At 55.4% G+C, this 25,064-nt stretch overlaps 7 protein-coding genes across 7 annotated transcripts; 4 read left to right on the forward strand and 3 right to left on the reverse strand.

Annotated features, from left to right (window-relative positions):
* Positions 1-218: 218 nt before the first annotated feature.
* Positions 219-1,511, forward strand: SETTUDRAFT_166416 (uncharacterized protein). The gene is made up of 5 exons (XM_008033380.1): positions 219-604; positions 705-750; positions 800-844; positions 894-999; positions 1,054-1,511. Exons 1-5 carry the CDS (start codon positions 234-236, stop codon positions 1,206-1,208), a joined length of 723 nt encoding a protein of 240 aa, XP_008031571.1. The 5' UTR covers positions 219-233; the 3' UTR covers positions 1,209-1,511.
* A 368-nt stretch (positions 1,512-1,879) lies between these two features.
* Positions 1,880-6,538, reverse strand: SETTUDRAFT_144223 (uncharacterized protein; the record flags this gene model as incomplete). The annotated part of the gene is made up of 1 exon (XM_008033381.1): positions 1,880-6,538. The coding sequence occupies one exon, from the start codon at positions 6,536-6,538 to the stop codon at positions 1,880-1,882; it is 4,659 nt and encodes a 1,552-aa protein (XP_008031572.1).
* Positions 6,539-7,278: 740 nt separating this feature from the next.
* On the reverse strand, positions 7,279-9,137 carry SETTUDRAFT_166417 (uncharacterized protein). Its single transcript, XM_008033382.1, has 3 exons — positions 9,073-9,137; positions 8,756-8,988; positions 7,279-8,681 (listed from the first exon to the last, which is right to left on the reverse strand). The coding sequence occupies exons 2-3, from the start codon at positions 8,805-8,807 to the stop codon at positions 7,480-7,482; spliced, it is 1,254 nt and encodes a 417-aa protein (XP_008031573.1). The 5' UTR covers positions 8,808-8,988; positions 9,073-9,137; the 3' UTR covers positions 7,279-7,479.
* Positions 9,138-9,501: 364 nt separating this feature from the next.
* On the reverse strand, positions 9,502-10,689 carry SETTUDRAFT_166418 (uncharacterized protein). The gene is made up of 3 exons (XM_008033383.1): positions 10,666-10,689; positions 10,234-10,483; positions 9,502-10,177 (listed from the first exon to the last, which is right to left on the reverse strand). The coding sequence occupies exons 2-3, from the start codon at positions 10,453-10,455 to the stop codon at positions 9,764-9,766; spliced, it is 636 nt and encodes a 211-aa protein (XP_008031574.1). The 5' UTR covers positions 10,456-10,483; positions 10,666-10,689; the 3' UTR covers positions 9,502-9,763.
* Positions 10,690-12,712: 2,023 nt separating this feature from the next.
* SETTUDRAFT_144230 (uncharacterized protein) lies at positions 12,713-15,946 on the forward strand (the record flags this gene model as incomplete). The annotated part of the gene is made up of 2 exons (XM_008033384.1): positions 12,713-13,921; positions 13,946-15,946. The coding sequence occupies 2 exons, from the start codon at positions 12,713-12,715 to the stop codon at positions 15,944-15,946; spliced, it is 3,210 nt and encodes a 1,069-aa protein (XP_008031575.1).
* A 2,927-nt stretch (positions 15,947-18,873) lies between these two features.
* SETTUDRAFT_166420 (uncharacterized protein) lies at positions 18,874-21,378 on the forward strand. The gene is made up of 4 exons (XM_008033385.1): positions 18,874-19,419; positions 19,559-19,938; positions 19,994-20,021; positions 20,073-21,378. The coding sequence occupies exons 1-4, from the start codon at positions 19,144-19,146 to the stop codon at positions 21,120-21,122; spliced, it is 1,734 nt and encodes a 577-aa protein (XP_008031576.1). The 5' UTR covers positions 18,874-19,143; the 3' UTR covers positions 21,123-21,378.
* A 617-nt stretch (positions 21,379-21,995) lies between these two features.
* SETTUDRAFT_124471 (uncharacterized protein) lies at positions 21,996-24,020 on the forward strand. Its single transcript, XM_008033386.1, has one exon. The coding sequence runs from the start codon at positions 22,068-22,070 to the stop codon at positions 23,826-23,828; it is 1,761 nt and encodes a 586-aa protein (XP_008031577.1). The 5' UTR covers positions 21,996-22,067; the 3' UTR covers positions 23,829-24,020.
* The last annotated feature ends 1,044 nt before the right edge of the window (positions 24,021-25,064 follow it).

Genomic DNA, 25,064 nt, shown 5'->3' on the forward strand with positions numbered 1-25,064 from the left:
GAGGGACACTCGCCCAAGCCGCTAGTCCGCTTCCGGCATAGCCCACCAGCGCCGCCCTGCCCTCTCCAAATTTCTTGACTAGCCCCACCAACATTTGTCGCGCTGCGCCGCCGCCCAGAGACATTCACCTCGCCCATTGATACTCGCACACCGCGCCCTCGACCACGCCCTCCAACATGCCTGCTCCCACCGCCCTGCAGCGCCGCCCCGACCAGTTTGCCGACAATGTCGCCATGGACGCCGACGCCGTCTCGCTCCCTGCCGAATCCGACGGCGACCTCATCTCCATGAGCATCGACCCAGTAGACGCCGCCCACGCCGCGCCAGAAGCGCCCACCGAAGACGAGGCCATGGTCGACGAGAGCGGAAAGCCCAAGTTCCCCGCCGCCAAGTCGATACCCCTCGCCTTCCGCCGCGAGCAGCGCAAGGTGCCCATTCCGCCGCACAGGATGACTCCGCTCAAGAACGAATGGCCCAAGATTTACCCTCCGCTGGTCGAGCATCTGAAGCTGCAAGTGCGCATGAATATCAAAAGCAAGAGCGTCGAGCTCCGCACCTCTGGCGCCACAACCGACACGGGCGCTCTCCAGAAGGGAGAAGACTTGTACGTTTGGCCCATGTCTTGACAGGCTGTGTGCTGGTAGAGCAGTGCTTTGCAGACAATAACCTCTGTCTACAAGCAGAATATGTGCTGACCCCTACAGTGTCAAGGCATTCACTCTTGGCTTCGACACAGACGATGCCATTGCGGTATGCACATTCCTATCCGGATGAACTTACAAAAACTAATACTTTGTAGCTACTGAGGCTAGACGACTTGTACATTGAGACGTTTGAAATCAAGGTACGGATTGTCTATTCTTATGCCGTCACAGCCACTAACTCAACACCAGGATGTAAAATCACTTTCAGGCGAACATCTCAGCAGAGCAATCGGCCGTATCGCCGGCAAAGACGGCAAGACCAAATTCGCCATTGAAAACGCCAGCAGAACAAGAGGTACGTCTAATCATCTCACAGCCATGTGTCATCCCATCCCCTAACCCGTCCCAGTCGTCCTCGCAGACCAGAAAATCCACATTCTCGGCGGCTTCAAGAACATCCACATTGCTCGCGAATCCATTGTCAGTTTGATTCTCGGTCAGGACCCAAGCAAGGTATACGGCAATCTACGCACCGTTGCTGGAAGAATGAAGGAGCGATTCTAAGCACGCACTGTTTGAATGCATGAAAGAAAGCATGTGGGCATTTGCAGTACAACAATGACAGCAAAAGATGGTTATATCGGGCATTTACACGGCGTTCAAGGTGAAAAAGGTAGGGAAACCGGGGTTTTTGCAATGGCTCGAACAAAGTTGGAGTTACGCCATACATATATACATCCATCTGACATGAACGTATTTTTTTGTCGACGACGACGACGACAATTGGAAACAACAACAAATGAATCAATGGGTTTCGCGAGTTTCTTTTTTATCGTTGCTCTGATATGGCTACAAAGGAAGAGAAAGAAAGAGAGAGAGAGAGCAGGTTATGAAATACAAACTCACTTTTACTCCATGTTTGTTCAAATCCACTGTAGGAATGCATGTATGTGTGTAGGGACTGTCATTATATCGTCTGCTTTTTTTTAAAAAAAAAGGAAAAAAAATAAAGACTTTATCATGCAAAGCATAGCTTTTTTCATCTTTTTTCATTATTCAAAAGGGACATGGGAATATACTCTTTGTTGAATCATGCTCTCTCATCTCTCTCTCTCTCTCTCCTTTCCACCACCTACCCTCCTTCTCGTCTTCTCGTGTCCCCCCTCCCCCCCCCTCCCGCCGCCCCTCCACCCTCCACCACCACCACTCACGCCACGTCCTCACCCCCCTTACCCTTACCCTTGCCCCTCCCCCCCAACAAGCTTATTCACGCTCCCCACCCAGCGTCGCAGGGCGCCAAACCCAAAACTCCACCCCTTAATCCTCACACTCCAAACAAAAAAGTACACGAGCGCCCAGTTACTCACACAGAAGGCAAGGAAAATAGCAAAGTCCCTCCACTTGTCGCCGGCATCAATATGCAGCGTAGCCAGGTAATCGCTACCGGTTGTATAGGGGCAGTAGCGACATTGCGAGTGTGCAGTGGGATTACTCAGGTAGCCCGGGGCAGCCTGTATGAAGTGGGCAGCGTAAGTCGCGCAGTCGGAGCCCGGCGGGGGATCAAAGAGAGCGGATTCGGAATCAGCGCAGCGAACCGGGATGCGGTTTAGCGTAGCAGCGAGGACGCCTGCGATCCAGTAGGTAGCCGGGTTGACGTAGTACATCCAGTATTTCCAGAAGGCAGGCATCAAGTCGTAGGGCCGCACGACGCCATTGAACAGGCCGAACATGACGAAGAAGAAGGGCAGCACGTTGGATATGACTGTGAAGGAGGGCGCAAACGCGCAGATCCATTGGCCCCAGCTGGAAATGAAGAGGAAGAATAACATCGTCATGAGGAACACGTAGCCGCACGTCGAACTGTCCGTGGGGAGTCCAGCAGGGAAATACCAGAGTACCCAGTAGATAGCGCTGGAGACGATGGCAATGGGGATTTCGGCTACGACCTGTGCCGTGGTGAAAGCCATCCAGCCGTAGATACGCGAGGGGAGCTCGCGCGCCTGCCAGAGAGCCATGTTGGCGTAGAATTTGGGCACGACGGCGTTGACAATGGTGGGCGGGATCAGCACGATCAGGAACGAGGTGAACATGCGGTTTTGAAGATCCGCAATCGTGTGCCCGAGTTGCCAGAAGGTGAAGCCGTTGAAGATGCCGATGATGACGGCGACGAAGAGCTTGCCGTAGAGATACGAGGGGTCGCGCCAGTACTGCGTAAACGTGCGTTTGGTGAGCATGGTCGTTTGCTCCCATGTGGAAGCAGCGAATTCCGATTCTTCTTCTCGGGCGGCCTGGTCGGTGTCGGAAACGGCTTTGCTGCGCACGCTCTTGATGCGCTCGATTTCCTCGAGCATGTGCGCGTTGTTGTCGGACTTGCGCCATTCGTCGTTCCAGTCAATCTTGCTGCCGTCTTTGCGCTTGATGGGCTTCGCGGCAGTCTCGAGAATGAATTCTGCCACGTTCTTGCGCGGTGGGCATTGGACGCCGCGGTCGCCAAAATACTTGACTACGTCCTTGCCGTTCTCGCCTACGGGCCCAAAGTAGAATGTGTTGCCGCCGGGGTTAAGTGCAAGAATCATGTCAAACTGTTGGATCAGGACACTGCTGGGCTGGTGGATGGTGCAGACGATTGCCTGGCCCGCTTGCGCAAGTTTCTTGAGGAACTGGACAATCGAGTAGGCAGAGTTGCTGTCGAGGCCGCTGGTGGGCTCATCTAGGAAAAGCAAGAGAGACGGTTTCGCAGCAAGCTCCACACCAATGGTCAGGCGCTTCTTCTGCTCAACCCCCAAGCTAGAGACGAGCGCGTCCTGGATGTCCTGAAGCTCCAGGAGGTCGATGATCTTGTTGACATAGTCAATCTTGTCCTTTCTCGGCGTCTTCTTGTCTTGGCGCAAGATGGCCGAGAACTCGAGAGCCTCGCGGATTGTTGCTGTGCCGTCGTGGAGATCCATTTGCTCGCAGAAACCAGTGCCACGTTGGAAAGCCTTGCCGAGATCCTTTCCATCGACGAGAAACTCCCCGGAAACGACGCCAGTGGTTTGGCGTTGCGACAGAGTATTGAGCAAAGTCGATTTACCCGCGCCAGATGCACCCACGAGCGCAACCATCACACCGGGCTTTGCGTATCCGTTGACGCCGTTGAGCAACTTACGCTCGCCTCCCTGGTATGGGACAGTGTACTCAACATTCTTCCAGGTAAAGACACTGGCACTGCTGGAAATGGACTCCATCGCCTGGTCCTCTTCTTGGGCAGTGTTGGAGGATGTAGTAGATGTTGACTGACCAGAGACAACCTTCTCCTCGTCAGCGGGCCCATCTTCTTTGACAACCTGCTTCGCGCGCTTGGTCTTTGCAAAGATGAGCGCACCGCCACCAGACTGCACAAAAGATACCGTCTCGGTCGCAATCACCGTCACCAATAGGTACAGCATAGAGAAGGCTATGACGACGCCAAAGTTACGCCACAGATTCGACCGCGAGTAGCTGAAAGACACATTGAGGTAGTCTGAACCAGATACCTTGTTCGAGTTCGGCTGTGCGCCAGTCAAGGCGCATCCTTGGTATGCTGGGTCAACGTTGGGTCCCTGCGGCACCAGCTGGCTAGGAGCACAGTCCATTGTCCGGTCGGAAAATTCATTGGCGAGAACGGCCTCGAAGGCGTAACCCACTGGGTTGATCCAGTAAATCCATCCAAACCAGATATAGTCATTCAGCAGCTGCGTCTTGGGAATGACATAGCCGGTGTAGATGATTAAAAGGTTGAGCGCAAGACCAGCGAATCTCACCGCGTCGTCGATCGTTGGGGACAGTGCGGCAAACATGCGGTAGAGCGCCGTAATGCAGAATGTCGTCGTGTAAATGAAGAGAAAGTAGATGAAGAACTTGGAGACGTCGACATCGAGACCAGTCATGAAGTACATGATGATTGAGAATGGAATGACCTGCGCCAGCAGCAGCGGAAGGTCCTGCACAACGCGTGCAATGACCACAGCACTAGGGCGGTAGAAGGCGTAGTCTTCGTGTCTTTTAACAACGTTACGTCCAGAGACCGCCTTCATCAGCTCAGACAGCTGGAGCCAGCCCAGGAAGAGGATGGAGAAGAAACCGGAACCACCTCGCGAAAAGGCACCAGAGGTATCCAGAGACTGGCCATAGAAGAGCGAACCGACGATAAGGCTGTTGGAGAGAATGATGAAGAACTTTGTGTAGAGCGTCGTTTTGTCTCCCCAGGTTAACCAAAACTCTCGCTGGGTACAAGCGATGACCTGGCGGAAGAAGGAGACGGTGAATGGCGACTTCTTGCGCACCGTCCTACTCTTACTCTCGCGGACAGCGCCCTCAAACTCTTTGGCGTCTATATACCCGCTCCTCTCCAGCTCGGCCTCGTAGTCTTCAATCTCTCGCAGTACGCTCTTGTATGCTTCGCTCTCGCGGAAAGCCTTCTCGAGCTCTTCGGCTGTTTTGGGGGCCGTGTATTCAAAGCCAGGACGGAACTGGCGCTCAGTGGGGTCAGTGACTGCTGTCAAGAAATCGGCAGTGGTTTGGCGTTCGGGGCATTTGAAGCCGAGGTCTATGAAATACTGCTTTGCGGCGCGTGCTGGGCCCTGGTAGATGCATCTTCCAGCATCGATGACCATGACCTTGTCCATGACCTCGTAGATGCCTTCGCCAGCCTGGTACAAGGTGACTAGCGTCGTGCGGTTGCTCATATCGGTCATGATGCGCAATGATTTGGCGTAGTCAAGAGCCGTACTAGCATCAAGGCCTCTTGTACTGTTATCCCAGCAGTTGACTGTACTCTTGGTGGCAAGTGTCTCCGCAATGGAGACGCGCTTGCGTTCACCTCCACTGACACCGCGAACATACTCATCTCCAACCTTGGTGTACTTGGTGTGAGATATGCCGAATACCTTCAAAAGAGCTTCGAGAATGATGGGAATCTCGTGCTTCTCATTCTTCTTGGTCTTGTTGGTGAGAGCAAACTTGAGTGTCTGCCACACGTTCAGATCGGCCATGTGCGAGTCGTCTTCTGGGTTGTAGTTGACTTCACCCCGAAACTGCTTCTTCTGCCTGTCTGCGGGTATACCGCCATACGAGACTTCTCCTTCAACGGCAGCGTAGCTCTCCCGGTTGTTGGCAATGGCCTTGAGGAAGGTCGAGCAGCCAGATCCAGGACGTCCCAGCACAAGCATCATTTCTCCATCCTTGACGACACCAGAGAAGTCATGGATCAGCGTACGCATTTGCTCGCGTTTGCCAAACTTGAGCGCCGGAACGAAGTTGGATACGATGCGGTAGAGATCTGGGCCAAATGTACCCAGAACAGCATCTGGCAAGGTTCTTGCAAATGAGGTGGTAGATCCTACGCCTTTGACTGTGAGATGCTTGTAAGCCACACCGACCTTCTTAGCCGACCGGCCGTCCTTGCGCTTCTCAAAGTGGCCTTCGCGCATGAACTGGCCAAGCTCAAAGTCGTCTTCTTTCTCATCAGCGAGGGCACGGCCCATGTCATCTGGCTTCTGGTCCTCTTCATCGCCGGTGCATTCCTCGACACGTGCAGCTGATCCGCGGCTGTAACTTTGCCGAGCGCTGATTCGACTAATCGTCTGAGAAAGACGGTGGGATCGTTGTGATTGCTCGCCATAGGAGCGTGACCTGGAGAGTGAGGCAAGCTCGCCTCGTAGCACCTCGAGATCATCTGCTGCTGTTCTTGTGTCTAGCCTGCCAGCGTCGCGCTCACCCCATGTTCCCTCGTGTCGAAGGCGGTCGGGACTCTCTTCTTCGCTCTGTTGCTCGGGCGTCTCCACTTCTTCTCTTCCATGGCGAAGGTAGTCGTCGTCATGCCATGGGTTGCGACGACTGTCTCGTTCTGCGGGAGGGATGGAGGATCCCCACATGGCGTGCAGGGCTGTAGTGAAGAAAACTAGGTATCAAGCCGCTGAACGAAGAGGACTGGGAAAGTTGTGCAAAGATGCAGCGAAAGCGACCGAGACAAAGAGGAATTGGGGAATGCTTGCTATGCTCCGCAGCTGACTCAGATGGGTTGTGGGTAAGCTCTCGTTAAGAAATCATATACCCAACGTCTGGAGATACGAGCTGCGTGGTCAAAAATCCACCTGCAGGGTAGGAGGTAACGGAGATAGAGGGTCGCCCCATGTCGTCATATGTGAAATCGGGTCCCCGATGAAGGTGTCTTGGCAGTGAGCCAAAGTGCGAGAAGTACCCACTCACCCACTTAACTGCTCACACACCGACTTGATGCGCAATGCAAACGTCGCTGCGCCCAACTTTTTTTTTTTGCATTACCAATTGGGCTAGGGCCGGCACATGTTGAAGGCTGGCCGTCGTGACAGGTGTCCCTGCATAATCTCCATGGCCGACACGGGCCAGTACGGACTCGTATACGTATAGCAGTGCACGACGAAGACGCTCACCGCAATGGGCAGGGCGATGATTAATGTGTCGGTTATCGGCCGTCGTCGCTGGTAGGCCGGAGCGGCGCCGTGCGTGTGGTTCAGACTTGCATGGACGTGTTTGCCGCCCACTAGGCCCTGTCAAGGCCCAAAACGTCGATCTTGCCAAGACATGTGTGCCTAACTCCGATGCTCACTCCGATGTATCTTAGGTCACCCGGTTGCATCAACATGTCGCCTATATGCATGCTTAGCAATATGCTTTGCTGCAAACAGACTTGTTGACTTCAGTGGTCCGTAAGCGTATTAGCGCATGATAACGCAAAGACTTGGATTGGAGCCTTGATAAGCATGCAATGAAAATGTACTCTACTTATGGGGTATTCGTAGCAATGAACCTCATGCCTCCGCGGTCACGTGTCTGATCAGGGCTTCTTCTCAATGAGCTGCGGAATGTCTTCGGGCTTGTTCTTGCCCTCCAAAATGTTGTAGACTGCCGTGAAGAGTGGAAACTCGTCTTCCATGCCCTCGGCCTTGAGAAACTCATTGACCTCGTAGGCAGTGCTCGTACCCTGCAGCTTCTGGCCATTGAGCTCCGTCTGCTCAATCTCGTTGATGGGCTTGCCGCGCTCCACAGCCATCTTTGCGCACCGGAAGTTGCGTCCGCCCATGCATGAGGTCACAACGTCAGCAACACCGCAGCTCTCTTCGGTAAAGGTGCTGGTGCGAGCGCTCTCTCCAAAGAAGGCCTTGCCAAACTTGACCATCTCCAGGATGCCCACACGCATGACGGCGGCCTTGGCGTTGTCGCCCCATCCCAGGCCATCCACGAAACCAGCAGCAAGGGCAATAATGTTCTTCAAAGCACCTCCCAGCGAGACGCCAGCAACGTCGTTGACAATGTGCACGTGGAAGTAAGGGCGGTGGAAGAGTTTGCGGACGTTTTCATGCGACAGGGGCGGGTACTCGTTGGGCAGAGCCGTCAGGCGCGCAGAGCGCTTGCTGGGTTGCTCCTTGCTGGGATCGATGAGATCGACATGCGCAGTGAGGTCCACTTGAGAACCACGTGGTGAACCTCGTGGTGTGGGGTTCTGCGAGTCCATTGGCGGCGGGTCGTACGCAATGGTGGTTTCTGAGTACTTCTCCTGTGCAATCTCAGACGCAATATTCGCGCCGGACAGAGCGCCGCAGTAGATGTTGAGCGTCATGCCAATTGTCTCCGACATCAACCGAATACCCTTTTCGCTCACATCGACGCCCTTTGTGCAGCAGATAGCTCGCGCATAAGGGAGAATCTTTCCAACGAGTTGCTGGCATGAACGAGCGATGAACTGGTGGGGCAGCACGAAGATGAGTATCGTCGAGTCCTTGCACGAGTCGGGGAGATTGGGATTCGCAATCACGTTGGAGGGAAGCGTGATGTTGGGGAGGTACTTGACGTTCTCGTGCACCTTGTTGATGAGCTCTGACAGCTTCTCAGGCTTATCCGAGCCGGTGTAGTGGCGTGAGTCTTTGGGGATTGTGTACTCTTCCTCATATACCCACATCTGCACCGTCTGCTCGAACAGAGACGGATTCTCCTTGACGTTCTCGGCCACCAATTTGGCCATGGTGGTGCCCCTGTTGCCGCTCAGTCAGCGCTGCCCACCAACAACTCTTATCTGGACAGCTTGGAGCTGCCCCAGGCCACATACCAGTTGCCGGAGCCGACGACTGTGACTTTGTGCTTGTAGCCCACGCTGAGAGTCGCCATTTTCCTCACACTGTATTCTTTCTTGTGCGAATGCTTGGAGTGGAAAAAGCTTTTGGCGACGACTGCGCTTGGACGTAGAATTTGTAGGTAATGAGGGGCGGCGTCGCAGAGAGACGAATGTGGCGCAAGTAGAGTGTGCCTCGCAAATTGGACCAGGACCACTGTGTTATTGCTATGGTGCCTGCGTGTAATCAGCATGAGAGGGGAAGGGGTAAAAAAAAAAAAGAAGTTTCTAGCCACGCCGCGGCATAAAGTTGCAACATACTCGTTGGGATAAGAGGCGCCGGGTTGACCTCGGCAGCTTGTGACGGGCCTGTGCGGAAAGCTTCAATGGCAGCGTCAGGAGAGGAGTGGTGGGCAGTGAGGGGCGTGCTGGCAATGGCAGTCGAGTGGGCACAAGGTGAAGGGCGGACGGGGCTGGTGATTTGCGTCATGTGCATGTGCATGGATGCGAGATCTGCACCTGGACTTGCAGCTTGCTGATCAACAAAAGACAGGCCAATGGCATGCGAACAGCCGCGCTGGAGCAGCCACAGCCACGACAAGACGTCAGGTGCCACTGCCGGTGCCCGTGGCGCTGCCAGACGGACCGCTCTGGACGACGCGCCTCACAGGCAGAAAACAGCGTTTCACACACACACACACACACACACACACACACACAAGACCCGTCGCCCAGCAGTGCAGTGGCAGTGGCAGTATCAGTAGTATTGGGTATTACAAGTCGTGTGTCCTTTCATAACATCGCATTAAAGTATCCTCGTAGAAGCACCTCTCACCCTCCATCAGCAGTGATGAACAAAAAAATTCCGAGCAGATAAAAAGCCAATGCCATGTTAACGCCAACGCTCAGCCGCTGGCGGATGTGCCTCTCTCTTCCCCCGCGCGTCCCTTGTCCATGCCATACCGTCCGTGCTACAGGGACCGGCCCTCGACCCATCTCGAGCGCTGCGCCTTTACAGAGCCATGCCGAAGAGGGCGAAGAGGCCGCCGGCCAGGGCAGATGTGCCATAGAAGGCCAGGTTGGCAGCAGCACCGCGCGTGGGCGTCGACGAGGCGGCGCTGCCAGAGGCGCTGCCGGTAGCGGCGCCAGAGCCGCTCGAGCGCGTGGCCGAGGGGCTGCTCGAGGCCGAGGCAGACGATGAGCCGGCGTTGCCAGCGTTGGTAGCATCCTGGACCGTCTTGTTGCCGCACACGTTCTTGAGCACCTGCTCGCACTCAAACTGCTGCGTGGCGTCGGTGCCCGAGGCAGAGATGCAGTTGCTGTACCACACACGGCACATTTGGCCGGGAACCGTCTGCTGGTACTGGTCCATGACGCTCGTCACATCCGTGCCATTTCGGCACTTGCACGAGTACTTGAGCGTTGACTGCACCGAGGGGGGTTAGCAACGCGACAGCAGGAAGGCAGGGGCGAGCCACGTACCGGGTCGCACTGGTTGCCGTTGCTCGACAGCTGGCCGGGGCCGCCGCAGAGCTCGACACAGGTGTTTTGGTTGGCCTGGCACCACGATTGGCGGTCGTTTTGGTCGACGGAGCTGGGCGTGACGCTGCAGCAGGGGATGGGCGTGTTGTACTGGGTGCTGTTCTGCGCGACAGCGAAGCCGGCGAGGGCCGAGGCGGCGACGAAGAGGGTCGAGTAGCGCATTGTTGCGGATGGGTCAGAGTAGCAATGCCTGGGTTGAGCAGCGTCAGCGGGAGCGCGGGCGTGGGAGCACCGTGGAGCTTGGGGCGTGCAGCGCGGAGCAGCGAGATGAGGCAGCGAGATGAGGCAGCGAGATGAGGCGCGCGGCGAGCGGGGTGCTGGCGGGCGGGCTGGCTGGCTGACGAGGCAATTGGGGGCAGCGGCGCAACTTACAGCGGGATGTATGATGCTGGGGTTGGGGAACGGGATAGCTGGAGGGCGGGTGGCTGCTGGGGAGGGCAGGAATATATGCTCGCACGCACGGGCGCGGCGAGCAGGGCTAGTCGGCCGGGCTTGCCTGCTTGGGGCGCTAGGGCCAGTGCTCTGGAGATACGCTCAGACGCTGCGGGCGAGCGTCGAGGGCAGCCTTGGCCTGTTGCTGTGCGAGGAAATTGCTCATTTGGCCAGCGTCATCGTGGCCTTGGTGCCGGCTGCCGAAGGGGGCGGCGCCCTCTCTCTTGCGCCGCCGCCGTCGCCGTCGCCGTCGCTGTCGCCCTGTGGCGGCCGCTCCCTCGCCAGCTCGGGCGGGGCGGGGCGGCCTGGTGCATTGCGAGGCAGCTCGTTCTTTGCGTGTCGCGCGTCGTCGTCACCATGTTGGCCATGCCACAGCGACTGGCCGCATGGGTTTCAGATTGGGCCAGTCGCAAAACCCGCCGCGCTTCGGATATGCGCCTGCACCTGACCCCGCCCGCGCGCCTGTGGCTGGCTCCGCGGTGCGGGCGTGCCAGCCCCTCGCGACAGCACCGCGCCGAGTTTGCATGTGTGTGAAGCATGTACATGTATAGCAGTGCTCTAGTGTGCTGGTGTACTGTAGCGTGGCGTGGTGGATGCGCGGTTCGACTGTTCCTCGGCCCAAGTGTGCCGCCTGTGCAGATGAATGGCCCGCCAACCCTGCAGTGTGGCCGTGCACATCCGGGGCCTTCCAATAGCACGCGCGCGCATGCCGCTAGCTGCTATTACCACTACCGCTACCTTCCACCACACAGCCATGATCGCGCGGGCCGAGCTCCACCGCCGCACCACCTCAGGCTGGCCAAAAGCACCGTCAGGGTTGCAGCCCGGCAGTAGACTTGACCTGTGTGTGTCGCCCCGTTTCACATGGATAGCCAGACGGCCTCTTCGCCAGAGCATCTGCACCTATGCTTGCCGCAGCAAAACACAAGCCCAGCCACACATGGATTCCTGCAGCCCACTGGAGCCGTGCCGTTGCGTTACTGGAGAAACGGCCGCTTCCAGTCACGTCGTGCCGTGCTCCTTCCCCTCTCCAGCCCGCCCACGCCCAGCAAAAGCATGCGCCGTCGCCCAATCATGCCGCCCCCCGCCTTGGCCGCACAAAGACGCATGCTGATGTTGCTGCACGCCGAATGCCATGGCCACACACCGCCATGCCGCTTCCATCTAGTAGTAGCTGCTCCCACTCGTGCTCCCACCACCGCTGCGCTGCTAATGCTACCTTCTGCCTCTGCCCTGCCTCTGCTACGTCCATACCATGCAGACCATTCAGCATCCCCTGGCCCTGCAACCCGGATATTGGCCGCGTGCTTGCTACTCCAGAACCGTAGTAGTCGGTGTGGCGCGTCTGACGTATGCTAGACTACGACATGTCATCTTCGCCAGCTGCTTGCGCGGCCAAGCCACGCTGCTAGAGTACTGTACCCCTCTGCTGTCCAGCCGGCTCGATGCCAGCCATTGCAGAGCAGCTTGGCCACGGCGACAAAAGAAAAGCATGCACGCACACAAGCATGTATTTGCATGCACTGCACACCTACACATGTGGGTACATGCACATAAAATAGTAGCTTGTCAGATCCAACTGAGCCACAGGCACAGGGGCTTGCCGAACATGTGGCTTGTGCGCGCCTCATCAAACACGTGAGCCCAGCCCAGCCACATACCAGTCCCGGCGCCGCTGCACTCCTACTTTTCGATAAACCTCGTGCGCCCGTACACTCATCTATTCTCATTGCCATTCGTATGCACTGGGGCAATTCCGCGGCTCGCATTCTGCCCACACTCGCTGTCTGTCCCGCCCCCGTCCCCATACCACGGCTCCATACTGTAGCACTGCCTGCAGCCTCACTATCGCCCTTACGGCCGCAATGATGTCATCACCCCAAACTGGTTCCTACTGCCACATCCAATCTCACACATATTCCGTGGGATTTGAACCTGGCACTGCAACCTGACCACATCTCTCCCGCTCATCGAATCGCCCTCTGAAATGCAGAACAACCACTTTGTTTGCACCCTGGGTCAAGCTGCCGCTCTCAGCACCACTCCGAAGTCATACCGAAATATTAGCCAATTTATCAGCCTGCAGTCCCAACACCACCCCTTACTCCCTGCCGTCGGCTTCCCCATCCCCAGTCCCGACCAACGGGAATGGAACTACCAGGTCCTGACCTTTGACCATGTCGACCGCGGTGTCGACGTCTTCGCCTCACGCCTATCAATAGCTCTTGATCCCCCCACACAGCCGCACACTGTCGCGCTGCTCAGTCACAGCTCCCCTGAGTTCCTCTTCACTTGGTTGGGGCTAATACGACTGGGTCATTCCGTCTTACTCGTAGCCCCCCAGTGTCAGCCGGCTGCAATACTGCACCTTTGCGCCGTGTCTGAGGTTTGTGTCCTCTTTTATGATGCCGCCCATGCCGACATAGCGGAAACGACGGAAGAGCTAGCAAAGGGGCAGCGACTGCCGGCACTAGAGATAAAGCCGCTACCATTACGTGCATCCGAAAACGTCTGGCAGGCCATCCAGGGACAGCCCGAGGGTAGCGTTGAGCCTCTTCATGCCGATGAACGAGTCATTGCCTATTTGCACCATACTTCTGGAACCTCCTCTGGCCTTCCAAAGCCTATTCCGCAATCTCATCGTGCAGCCGTCGGCGCCCTGCCACACCTCCCCAAGATACCCCCTGTAGCGTCCTTTACCACGACTCCCCTCTACCATGGAGGCATTGCGGATTTGTTCCGAAGCTGGACCAGCAGTGCCTTGATTTGGCTTTTCCCAGGCAAAGATGTGCCCATAACAGCGCGTAATATCTGCTGTTGCCTGGATGCAGCCAAGGCATACGCAGCGACCGAAGGGCTGCCCAAAGTCAAGTACTTTTCTTCGGTCCCGTACGTGCTTCAGATGATGGAGGCCGACGAGCGAGGCCTAGAGCTACTGCAGGGAATGGACATTGTAGGCGTCGGGGGCGCTGCGTTGCCAATAGAAGTCGGTGATCGCTTGGTCAGGAAGAGAGTCAATCTCATCTCACGGTTTGGAAGTGCAGAGTGTGGCTTCATACTATCATCATATCGTGACTTTACTACCGACCATGATTGGCAGTACCTGAGGGACTACAACCCACCGGGGCTGCTGGAATTCCAAGAGCGCCAAAGCGGCCTGGCAGAACTTGTCATCAAACCTGGATGGCCTCACATGGTACCTTCAATATGTCATACGTAGCATGTGGCTGCTAATGTCCAACAGGCAAAGCAGAACCGCCCTGATGGATCGTTCGCAACTGCTGATCTCTTCGCGCCCCATCCAAGCATAAAAAACGCTTGGTTGTACCACTCACGAGCAGACTCCCAGCTTACTCTGATCACGGGAAAGAAGTTCGACCCGGCACCGCTCGAGGATGCCATGGCAGCATCGCCCCACCTGGGTGATGTCCTCATCTTCGGCAATGACCGGCCTTTTCCCGGCGCATTGCTCCTACGATCTGAACAGGCCAGTGCAATGTCAGACGAGGAGTTGCTCAGCAGTATCAAGGAGCAAGTTGAAAGACTGAACCGAGAGAGCCAGGACCATGCCCGAATACCACTTGAAATGCTGATCCCAGTCCCCTATCAAGATCAGCCGCTCGAGAAAAGTAGCAAGGGTACCAAGATCCGGAGAGCTGCAGAGTCTCGGTTCGCAGACATTATCAACAGTGCATACAGCTCGCAGGATTCCGACACGGCGCCACCGGTGAGCGACCACGACCTACCTCAGCACTTGATCCATCTCATTCAGAGCATAACTGGGCAGACTGCTGAGCTAAGGGAAGACATGGACTTGTTCGCGTATGGCGTTGATTCGATTGCATGCATGCAGTTGAGAACGCGTCTGAGGCGACTGATCCCAAACATGGAGGGACAGCTCCCCATGAGCGTGGTTGAAGACTGCGGTTCCATTCGACGACTGACAGACTACGTGTTGCGAAAACGACGCGGCCAAGGCGACTCGGGAGAAGAAGACGAAGAGCAACTGATGCTGGACATGGTAGAGCGGTATGGCGCGTTTGAACAGTCGAAACAGGGCACATTTGGCCATGGAGAGAAGAAGGGAGACGGCCAAGTTGTGGTGCTCACCGGGGCCACTGGTGCTTTGGGTACGCATATCCTAAGTCTACTGCAGAAAGCTACCGACGTCACGGCCGTATATTGTCTGGTAAGAGGGGCGGATGAACAAGCAGCAAGGGAGCGGGTTAACACGGCACTGCAACAACGAGGTCTGATCGACTTGGGCCCACCCGATGCCCCGTATGGCAATATCAAAGTCGTGCCAGCGCAGTTTGGTGAAGAGCGTCTGGGCCTGGATGATGACACTTATGATTATCTTGCAAAGGAAGCAACTCTGATCATCCACGTCGCATGGACAGTCAACTTCCGTCTCAAGCTTCGAAGTTTTGAAAAGGACAACATTGCGGGAGTGCGGAACCTACTCAACCTCGCGTTGAGTGCACGACGCTCGCTGCCTCCTCGCTTCCTATACTGCTCCTCGACGGCAGCGGTTATCAATGACCCACCAAATGCTGCAGGCGAGTTGCCTGAGGAGGTCCCGTCTAAGCCTGTTTCAGCATCGCCGTTGGGTTACTCTCGCTCCAAATGGGTTGCCGAGCACATTTGCCTAAGAGCACACGAGCAAACAGCGCTTGGTGGGCGGATCGCGGTTGTTCGTGTTGGCCAGCTCGCTGGTGACTCGACGACCGGGGTCTGGAACACGAAGGAAGCTTGGCCTATGATGTTGAGCACGGCGAGGCTGATCAAGTGCCTGCCCGACTTGGACGATGAGCCGCTCGACTGGCTGCCTGTGGATGTGGCTGCCCGGGCGTTTTTGGACACGGCCGACACGCTCGACGGAGATGAGACAATGCCCGTCTACCATGTCCTGAACCCACACCAAAGCCCGACCTGGCGCCAGATGCTGCAGTGGCTGCAGAAGCGCGAAGACTTTGCCATTGTCGCGCCCAAGACCTGGGTCGAACGACTGGAGGCGTCGTCGGATTCTGACCACTCTGCCCTGAAACTCCTGGGGTTATGGAAAGAAGCCTATGCCACAGCGTCAGCCGCGTCAGGCCCGAGACGGCGCTTTTCTACGACAAACACCAGTAAGCGCGTATCGGCACTGCGAGGCGTGAAGCCGCTGGACGAGGAGTATCTCGACAGAGTATGGTACTGGGTTCAGCAGAACGTGCGCTAGCAGTGGACGCAACCCACTCCAGCGCAGCTGGCACAGTGCAACGATGTAGCATACGGTTGACTCATCGTCGTCTACGCACCTGTTTTAGCTCCACAGTCAAACAAAGATTCTGCGTCCATGTACGTGTCATGTTGCGTTTCTAACGTCTTGTTTGCATATACGCGCTGCATATACGCGGTGCACCATACACGATGCATGTCTATGTCAGTATCAGTCAGTATCGCGCAACCAAAAGCAAAGCAATCAGAAAAGCTGTCCATGCGAGAAAATCAAATAGCCAAGCCAAGCCCCTACAGGTCAGGCCATGCCCATGATCGGGCGTCGGAGGGGGTGAGGCATCGGCAAGTCGGCGTTAAAAAGGGGGCGGTCCGCTCCGAATGCGAAGTATGCGAAGTGGTGGTTGCGACAACGAGAACGAGTCGGAGGGGGGGGGGGGCTGAGTCAGGATTAGATTGGCGGCTGTTGTTTTGGTGGGGGGGGGGGCCGCGTATTGTTGTCATCGGCATTGTATATAGTATGTCATTATGCGCATGTGATTGTTACATGTGCGCGAGCGGTTGATATCATCAGGTATATTTATTTGGGGCTGAGCTAACGGCTGCCAAGGCCGCCGTGTGCACGAGTTTGATTGGTGGGGCTTGAACAGTCCAGTATAGAGGAATGGGGGGGTTGTTTGAAACGTAGATGGATTGCTAGTGCTAGAGTGGATGCATAGTCTGAATAGCAAAGTGCATAGTAAGTAAAAAAAAATTATTCTGTTTTTCAAACGGGATAACGAAATCAAGTGGTGTGAAAATCAAAGTCAAAACTGCAAAATGCACAAGATGATTTACTCTACTCTACTCTAGTGTATTGTATTGTATCAAAAGTCAACGAACGAAAGCCGGCGTGGAAAAAGTCACCGAATCAAGTACCCGTACTGTACTGTACTGTACTACGTACGAAAGACGAAGACGAAGAGAAGAAAAAAAAAACTACCGACGTTGATATTGTATACATCCTAGTATTACACGCATATTACACATAGATCTAGGTCGGGGTAGTTGGGAAAAGAGACTGTGGAAGCGGAAATGGCTTGTATGCATCACACACCATCACCACCACCATCGTCATCATCATCATCATCATCACCATCGTTATCATCATCATCATCATCACCATCATCAGCAGCGGCAGCATCATTCTCAGCAGCAGCAGCAGTAGCATCCCCAGCAATCCACACACTAACCCGATCCGATTCCCCCCATCCATCTCAGCCACTCACACGTGCAAGCTGTCGGATCGCGAGACGCCCGAGACACCGGATGCCGGCGCCTTCGTATCCAGCGTATTTGTACTGCAGGTGTATCGCGGTTGGGGGGGGGGGGTTATGCGACTAAAAGACGACTAAATATGACTAATGAGACTAAGGAGAAATGGATTACGGGTGTTTTGAAAATGGGGATGGGGATGGGGATGGGGATAGGAATAGTGTGGGTTGGAAAGGTGGTGTGTAGTGGTGTGTAGTTTGGGATTTACTTACTTTAGCAAGTATGTAAGTAGGCAAACAGGCAACAGGCAACAGCTATGTCCAACAGGTCAGGTCTTGTAAATTCCCCCTTGCGACTTGTGACTTGTGAATTTTGGTTCTGCACACATACGTTTGCGCGTGTGTGTGGTGGGCTTCTAGACTGTTGTATCTTGTTTTTTTTTTCTTCTTTTTGTTTTTCTAACCGAGCTTCTCTTTACTTGCTCGGTTATCTGTCTAGCAGCTAGTGCTGGTCTAACTCGATCAGCCTGACCGGGGGGGAGTGCTTGCATCTAGACCAATCAACTAGCGTTAAGGGAGAATAAGACCCGCATTTTTTTATGAATAAACGATACCCCCTTGCCCTGTCATGCCGGTACGCCTCGCCCCGATTGCCGCGTTGAATGGTTTGGCGTGGGTCATCGAGTGTGCGTTTACAGATTCTTACAGGCTCGCCATGCTCGGATTCGCAATCAAGGTGGCATGTGTGTACTGTGGATAGTGGATAGGGTAGGGTAGGGTAGGGTAGGGTAGGACAGGCTGTGTGGCTTGGAAAAGGCTTCGCCGCCTTTCTGCACAACACACACACACACATACACACCCCAGCACTTTGGAGATTTGAGGATTCCCATCAGGCAGCAATATGGGCGTCGATTGCAACGGAGTGGAACGCCTGAAATGGGGGGAGAAAAAAGGGCTTGGCGGTACGCTCGTTCCGCCGGACGAAAAACATGTGCGAAGGTGGCTTGCTTGCTTGCTTGCTTGCTGGGCTGGACGGATGGATGGATGGATGGATGGATGGCGTCTATGCATGAGGCGTTGTGTAGTGTATGAGTAGTGTGCATGTCAAACACACAGCACGGAGAAAGCGATGCTTTTCTAAACTAAACCCCGGAGGCGGATTCCTTGTCTCTCGCCGTCCAGTCCAGTCCAGTCCAATCCAATCCAGTCGATTGTTCCCTTTTCTAGCGCCTCTCATCTCTGTTGCTTAAATCCGAACGCGGTCACGGCGATCTTCAGCCGCCGGGCATTAACGTCCAGGAGAGCGCAGCGCCGTCCCCCCCCCAAAAAAAACCTGTCTAACAACCTCCCGGTTTTTTTTCTTTTCCTTTGTTCATGCTGCCTTTCCCCCCTCCCCCGCCCTTGTTTGGTCCGTTGCTTGGGGACGGGCGTTCTATTACAGTGCTAAGTAACACAGTAACATGCTACCTGGGGGGGCTAAGTAGGTCGCTTAGGTGGGGAAGCACGAAAAAAAAAGAGGCGCGCCACTGGCTTCTTTTTTGGGGTGATGGGGCCGCCGGGCATGACTCTGCTTGTCTGTTCTGTTTTGCTTGGAGGGATTCTGTTCCCCGCGGAACCTACTTATATCGGTGGCAGTCCCCCCGGCTTGGGACTTGGGGGGAGGGAAACTGGTGTATATGTTAAATGCAAAGGTCGTTATCGCTTCTTCTTCTTCTTGTTCAGCTCTGCCCTTTGCCCCTTTTCCTCTTCGCCCCCTTTAACGAGTCTTGTTGCTCTTGGGTTACGACGATCACATCACAGCTCACTTGTCACCGGCGACGATTGCCACTTTGTTGAGTCGGTGTCTGGGCTTGGCACGTAGAGTCCTACATACCTACATACCAACATACCTACTCGATTGCTTTTCTTCTTCTTCCCTACACACGGACATCTCCTACCACACGTCTACATGAGCGACGCCAGAAACAGCCTCCGTCCCGCGAGCATGGCGGACTCGGAGAAGACGGCCACGTCGAGCCATAATGTCGGGACTGGCGATGCAAAGGGGGTGGTTGAGACAGTGGTGCCTGCTGCGGCGCCGGCGAGCGACATGGGAGAAAAGACGTCGCGACCCAATTCAGCAAATGGCCTCGCTGCAGTCGACGACGACTTCGAGTACCCGACCAAATGGAAGCTGGCTGCCATTACCGTGGCGCTCTGCCTGAGTGTGTTTTGCATGGCGCTGGTAAGTAAGCTGACTGCTTTACCGAATCTCACCTGCTCCCGCTGCGCCGGTGCCCCCCCCCCCCCAAACGGCGACCGATGCGGCTTGGCGCTCCATGGGACTGGCTGCGCACATGTAACATGGCTGACGCTACCGGTAGGACAACACCATCATCGCCACAGCCATCCCTCGAATTACAGACCAGTTCAAGGCCCTCAACGACGTCGGCTGGTATGGCTCCTCCTACCTGCTTACCACGTGTGCGACGCAGCTCATGTACGGAAAATTCTACACGTACTACTCGATCAAATGGGTCTACCTGACCGGCCTCGCCATCTTCGAACTCGGCTCGCTGATCTGCGCCGTGGCACCAAACTCGATTGCTCTGATCCTGGGCCGCGCCATTGCTGGTGTCGGTGCTGCGGGCATCTTCTCGGGTGCTATTTTGATCGTCTCTGTTACGGTGCCACTGCGTCAGCGCCCCACGTACATGGGACTGATCGGAGGAATGTACGGTATCGCCAGTGTTGCTGGGCCACTGTAAGTTATGTTGCTGTCCCAGGTCTCGTCACGTGGTACTAACAATGATGCTTAGTATGGGCGGAGCCTTCACCGACCACATCGTAAGCTGCCCTGTCACCCGTTCCACAGATATCGTGCTGACTGTAGACTAGTCCTGGCGCATGTGCTTCTACATTAACCTCCCTTTCGGCGCGATTACAGCCGCTTTCATCATCCCCTTTCTCAACGTCAAGCGCCGCGGGGCAAAGATCGAGGCGACGTGGAAAGAGCAGGTTCAAAAGTTCGACCTCCACGGTACAGCGTGCTTCTTGCCGGCCATTGTGTGCTTGTTGCTCGCGCTCCAGTGGGGTGGCAGCAAGTACCCCTGGAAAGACGGACGCATCATTGCGCTCCTGGTCCTTTTTGTCCTCCTCATGTGCGGCTTTCTGGTCGTGCAGTGGTGGAAGCAGGAAGATGCTACGGTTCCTCCGCGCGTGTTCCTCAACCGCAACGTCTGGGGAGGCGCCTTCTTTGTCGCCATGCTGGGAGCCTCGTTTTTCGTCATGGTCTACTATCTTCCCATCTGGTTCCAGGCCATCAAGGGAGCCTCGGCGACCAAGTCCGGAATCATGAATCTCCCGGCCATCCTCGGCCTTGTGCTCATCTCCATGATCACCGGTGGCCTGGTTACCTACATTGGCTACTACACGCCCTTCATGCTCATCTCTTCGGTTCTGCTGACGATCGGAGCCGGGCTGCTCTCGTCGATGAAGGTTGACAGCGGCTCGCCCGAATGGATCGGCTACCAGTTCCTCTTCGGAGCGGGCGTGGGTTTCGGCATGCAGCAGCCGCTCGTTGCTGTTCAGACGGCTCTTCCGGCGGCCGACATCCCCATTGGCACGGCGACGATGATGTTCTTCCAGACGCTGGGCGGAGCTCTTTTCATCTCGGTGGCCCAGAACGTCTTCACCAACAAGCTCATTGACAATCTCGCCAGCACGGTGCCGGATCTTGACTCCGGCCTTGTTCTTCGCACGGGCGCCACGGAGCTCAAGAACGCCATCGACCCCCAGTACATTGGAGGCGTGCTCTCGGCGTACAACGAGACTCTGACGCAGACATTCTATGTTTCGGTTGCGTGTGGAGCACTCTCGATCATCGGCGCTGCGTTCGTCGAGTGGAAGTCGATGAAGGGCAAGCAGATTACCATGGCTGCTGCGTGAGGCGTTTCCATTGAATTACTCGCAAGGAGAATTTGGACTTGAGTGTTGAAAGGCCCGCCCGAGGGCCCCTGTATGATACCCTTTTCTGAGCATGTCGGCATTGACTACATAATAGCAAGCGCGGCGTTGGCGTATTTGGCTGGGTCTATGATAGATTGGCGGCTTTTTTTTTTCTTGGACCGGTTACGACTCTTCGCCCTCCCTCGAGAAAATAGATATTGCACTACTAGTACCATTTAATACATGTTCATGCAAGCATGCGTCATAGGGCTGGCGTGGACAGGATGGACCCGGCGATGGAGCGGGTTTTTCCACACTGTGTAAAAACCAATTCATGCATGTGACGGGGACGTGGTGACGTCAATCCTCACCTTTCGAGACACGGACTAGGATGGCACCGTTGGCGTGTCACGCACAAGTGCCAATAGAACGCCCGGCGGCATGCAATATCGACGTAGCGATATTCCACAGTGGTGGTTGGCGCACCCCCCCTCCCCTCCCCAACCACACCATGGCGCCCGTTTAGCCCAAGGCTTAGCTGAGCTTGTTTTTGCAGGGTCTCGGGCCTCGCACAGTTGATCAACACTTGGCCGCCGCTGCGCCCGCACGAGATTGCGCGTTCACCAGCGTCGCTGTCTGCACCGCCTTGCACCCGGCCCCATCGTCGCGCTGCCACGGAATGCGCCGTCCATCACCATCATCAATGACCCTCCCGCTCCAGCATCCCGCTTCTCTCTCTTAGTTGGTCCCTCGTCGTGCTACCCGCCGCTTCGCTGCCCCGAGACGCGCCCTCTGTCAGCATCATCACCACCACCACCCGCACTTTCGCTCCCCGCTCGACGCGCCCCGTCGCGCCCCGCCGCCATGCCCGAAGACAAGGACGCCAGGCCAGACGGCGTCCAGAATGGCCATGCGCCAGCGCCCGCCGACAAGGAGGCGCCCCCAATGGGCGCCAACGGAGAGCATCCCAGGCCGCAAAAGACGGATACCGCCGGCAGCAAGAAAAAGGGCCCAGAGGGAGGCTTCGACGACACGCCCATACCGCGCGCTCCGCCGGGCTACACGGTCAAGTTTACGCTGCACCGCGCCAACAATCTGCCCCTCGCCGACATCAACACCCTCTCGGCCGATCCCTTCATCATCGCCCAGCTCACGACGGGCCTGCCCACCAGGCACAAGGAAGACCCCCCGCTCACCATGCGCACGCCCACCATACGCCAGAGTACCGACCCTGTGTGGAACTGCGAGTGGATAGTCGCCAATGTGCCCGCGTCGGGCTTCAACCTCAAGTGCCGCATCTACGACGAAGACCCCGCCGACCACGACGACCGCCTTGGCAATGTACACGTTACCGTTCCGGCGATAAACGAGAACTGGGGAGGCATACACGACCAGACGTTTCCCATCAAGAAGCGCATGATCAGCAAGCGGGCGTATATACTGCGCGCCATTGCGGTTTGCTTTGGAAAGGCGCACCACATGAACGGGACACTCAATGTCAGCGTAGAGGTGTTGGGCAGGACACAGGATGAGCATGGCGGGCGCGCATACACCGTGGGGCCGCAGTTCTGGATACGCCACTACTCGCCGCTGCTAGGCCGCCTGCTCGGCCAGAAAGAACCCAACGAGGACGGCCAAGTGTCGCGGAGGACCGGCCGGGCAAAACCAGAAAAGTACAACTTCCAGTCCAACCAGATGCAGCTGCGCGGGCCTGTGCCCGAAGCAATGTACCACCGCTATGTCGAGTTTAAGCCGTTTGTCAAGAGCATGTTTACCGCCCAGGGCGTGCGGGGATACATTCTATCCAAGGCGCTGCACCACCAGCACTCGCGCGTGTACAATTTCGACCACGCCACCGAGTACAAGTTCATTTCCGAGCCGTGCAAAGAATTTACACAAAAATTCCTCGAGCTCGTGCATTATGACCAGGGCGGGCGCATCTTCACCTACGTCCTGACCCTCGATGCCCTCTTCCGCTTTACCGAAACGGGCAAGGAGTTTGGTATTGATATGCTGAGCAAGCACACCATGCACAGCGACGTAGCGCCCTACATTGCCTTTTCCGGAGAATTCTTCATCCGGCGCCTCAAGCACAAGGATCGCCGCCCACCCGACGAGGGCGGAAACAACGAATCGCATCCGCCCTCGGACCTGGACGGCGGGCCCCCGGACGAACCCCCCAAGAAAGACCCTGCATACTACGAGCTCGTCATCGACAACGACTCTGGGACCTACCGTCCCAACCCCGCGCTGCTCCCCCAACTCAGAGCCTTTTTCGAATCAAACTTCCCCGGCCTGCACATCCGCACCCTCGACTGCCAGGGCGACGCGGAGAAAATGGCCGCCATGAAGGAGGAGCAGCGCGAGCGCAAGAAGCGCGAAGGCGAAGCCGTAGTCTACACGCAGATTTCAAGAAGCAGCTCCATGAGCAGCAGCGACGTCGAAGAGCTCGATCGCATAGAAGACCAGGGCGAAATGTCGCCCCGCCACCTGCGCCACCAGGTCCAGAGAGAAGCAGGTGCGAGAGTAAACGCTCTAAAGTATCATGCAAAGGAGTACCAGGCCAGAGGTAATAAGCAATCCGCTGGAGGTGCAGATGCTGGCGATTCTGCCGCAACAGCGAAGCCAGTCGGTGAGAGCACTGCTCCTGGTGCTACTGCTCCTGTTACGGGTGCACAAGGGAAAAACCAAGAGGCCCAGACTTAATATTTTTGTGTTTTTGTTTTTTGGTTATGCTGAGCTATTGACCTACCTGCCTGCCTACTTTATTCGCTGTCATCATCATCATCATCATCACCATTATCATCATCGTTTTTTTTTCTTTTTTTTCCGTTGCATATGTTTTTTTTTGTTCTTTGTTTTTCATCTTATCGTTGTCGCTATGAACGGGCAACCCTATGTATCCCACGTCTCCTTTTTTCTTTTTTCTGGATTCCCTTTGTTTGGATTTTTTTTTAAAACTTACTTACTACTTTTCTATACATAACTTTTTCTTTTTCTCTCTCTCCTATGTTACTTCTTCATTTTTTTTAAACCTAGAGCGCGTTTATTTGCTTTGTTTGTGTGAGTCTGGTGGTTGATGGAGAGAGAGTGAGGGGGGGGGTTCGAAGGGTTTTTTTTGAAGGGACGGGGAGGAGAGGGAGAGGGAGTAGGAGAGGGACTTGATGCGTACTATCTATCCAGCCATTTTTTAAGTCAGCTAGACAGCTATCTATCTATCTATCTATCCAGCCAGCTAGTCAGACAAAACAGCATGTAAGCAGCCATGTAAGCAAGCAAGAAATTTCACAAATCCTATCTATCTATTTACCTAGCTTCCTTACACTGTCTGTCATTGCCTCAGCTGCTGGCTGTTACTGCGTTGTTGTTAGATTCGAGTGAATTAAATGAAATAAAATACAATAAAATAAGTGAGATATGATTGATTTAAGCTTAATGATTAGGAGGAGAGTGTTGAATAGGAGAGGAAAGAAAAAGAGTCAAGGGTTTGAGGAAATGAGAAGATGGAGGAAGACGGGGAAGGCGAGGAAGAGATACAACTATCCTCTCGCTGCTCGGAGTTATCCTCCCCCCCTCCCTTTTTTTTGGTACCGTCATCGCTGGTATTGGGATTGCTAGTACTGGTACTACTGTTGCTACTGTCTACTGCTGTTGTTATTGTGTACTATGTATTGTCGACATATACGTACGTATCTAGCTGCACAGCGAAATCTTGGTATCTCTAACTAGCCCCACCACAAAGTGCGCGCGACCACAAAGTGCGCGCGCGGCCTCACCAAAACTACCTTAAAAACGAGGCTATAGAGCCACACCAAATAGATATTATCACGATATATTTTGGTGGTGAGATCAATAGGCTTTAATATATATATACAGCTATAGAAATCGAGACGGAGTTCTAATCGCGCGGCCGCGACGCGAGGTTGGAGGTGGTGAGCTTGC

This window comes from Exserohilum turcica (genome assembly GCF_000359705.1).
Source record: "Exserohilum turcica Et28A unplaced genomic scaffold SETTUscaffold_9, whole genome shotgun sequence".
Classification (NCBI taxonomy): domain Eukaryota; kingdom Fungi; phylum Ascomycota; class Dothideomycetes; order Pleosporales; family Pleosporaceae; genus Exserohilum; species Exserohilum turcicum.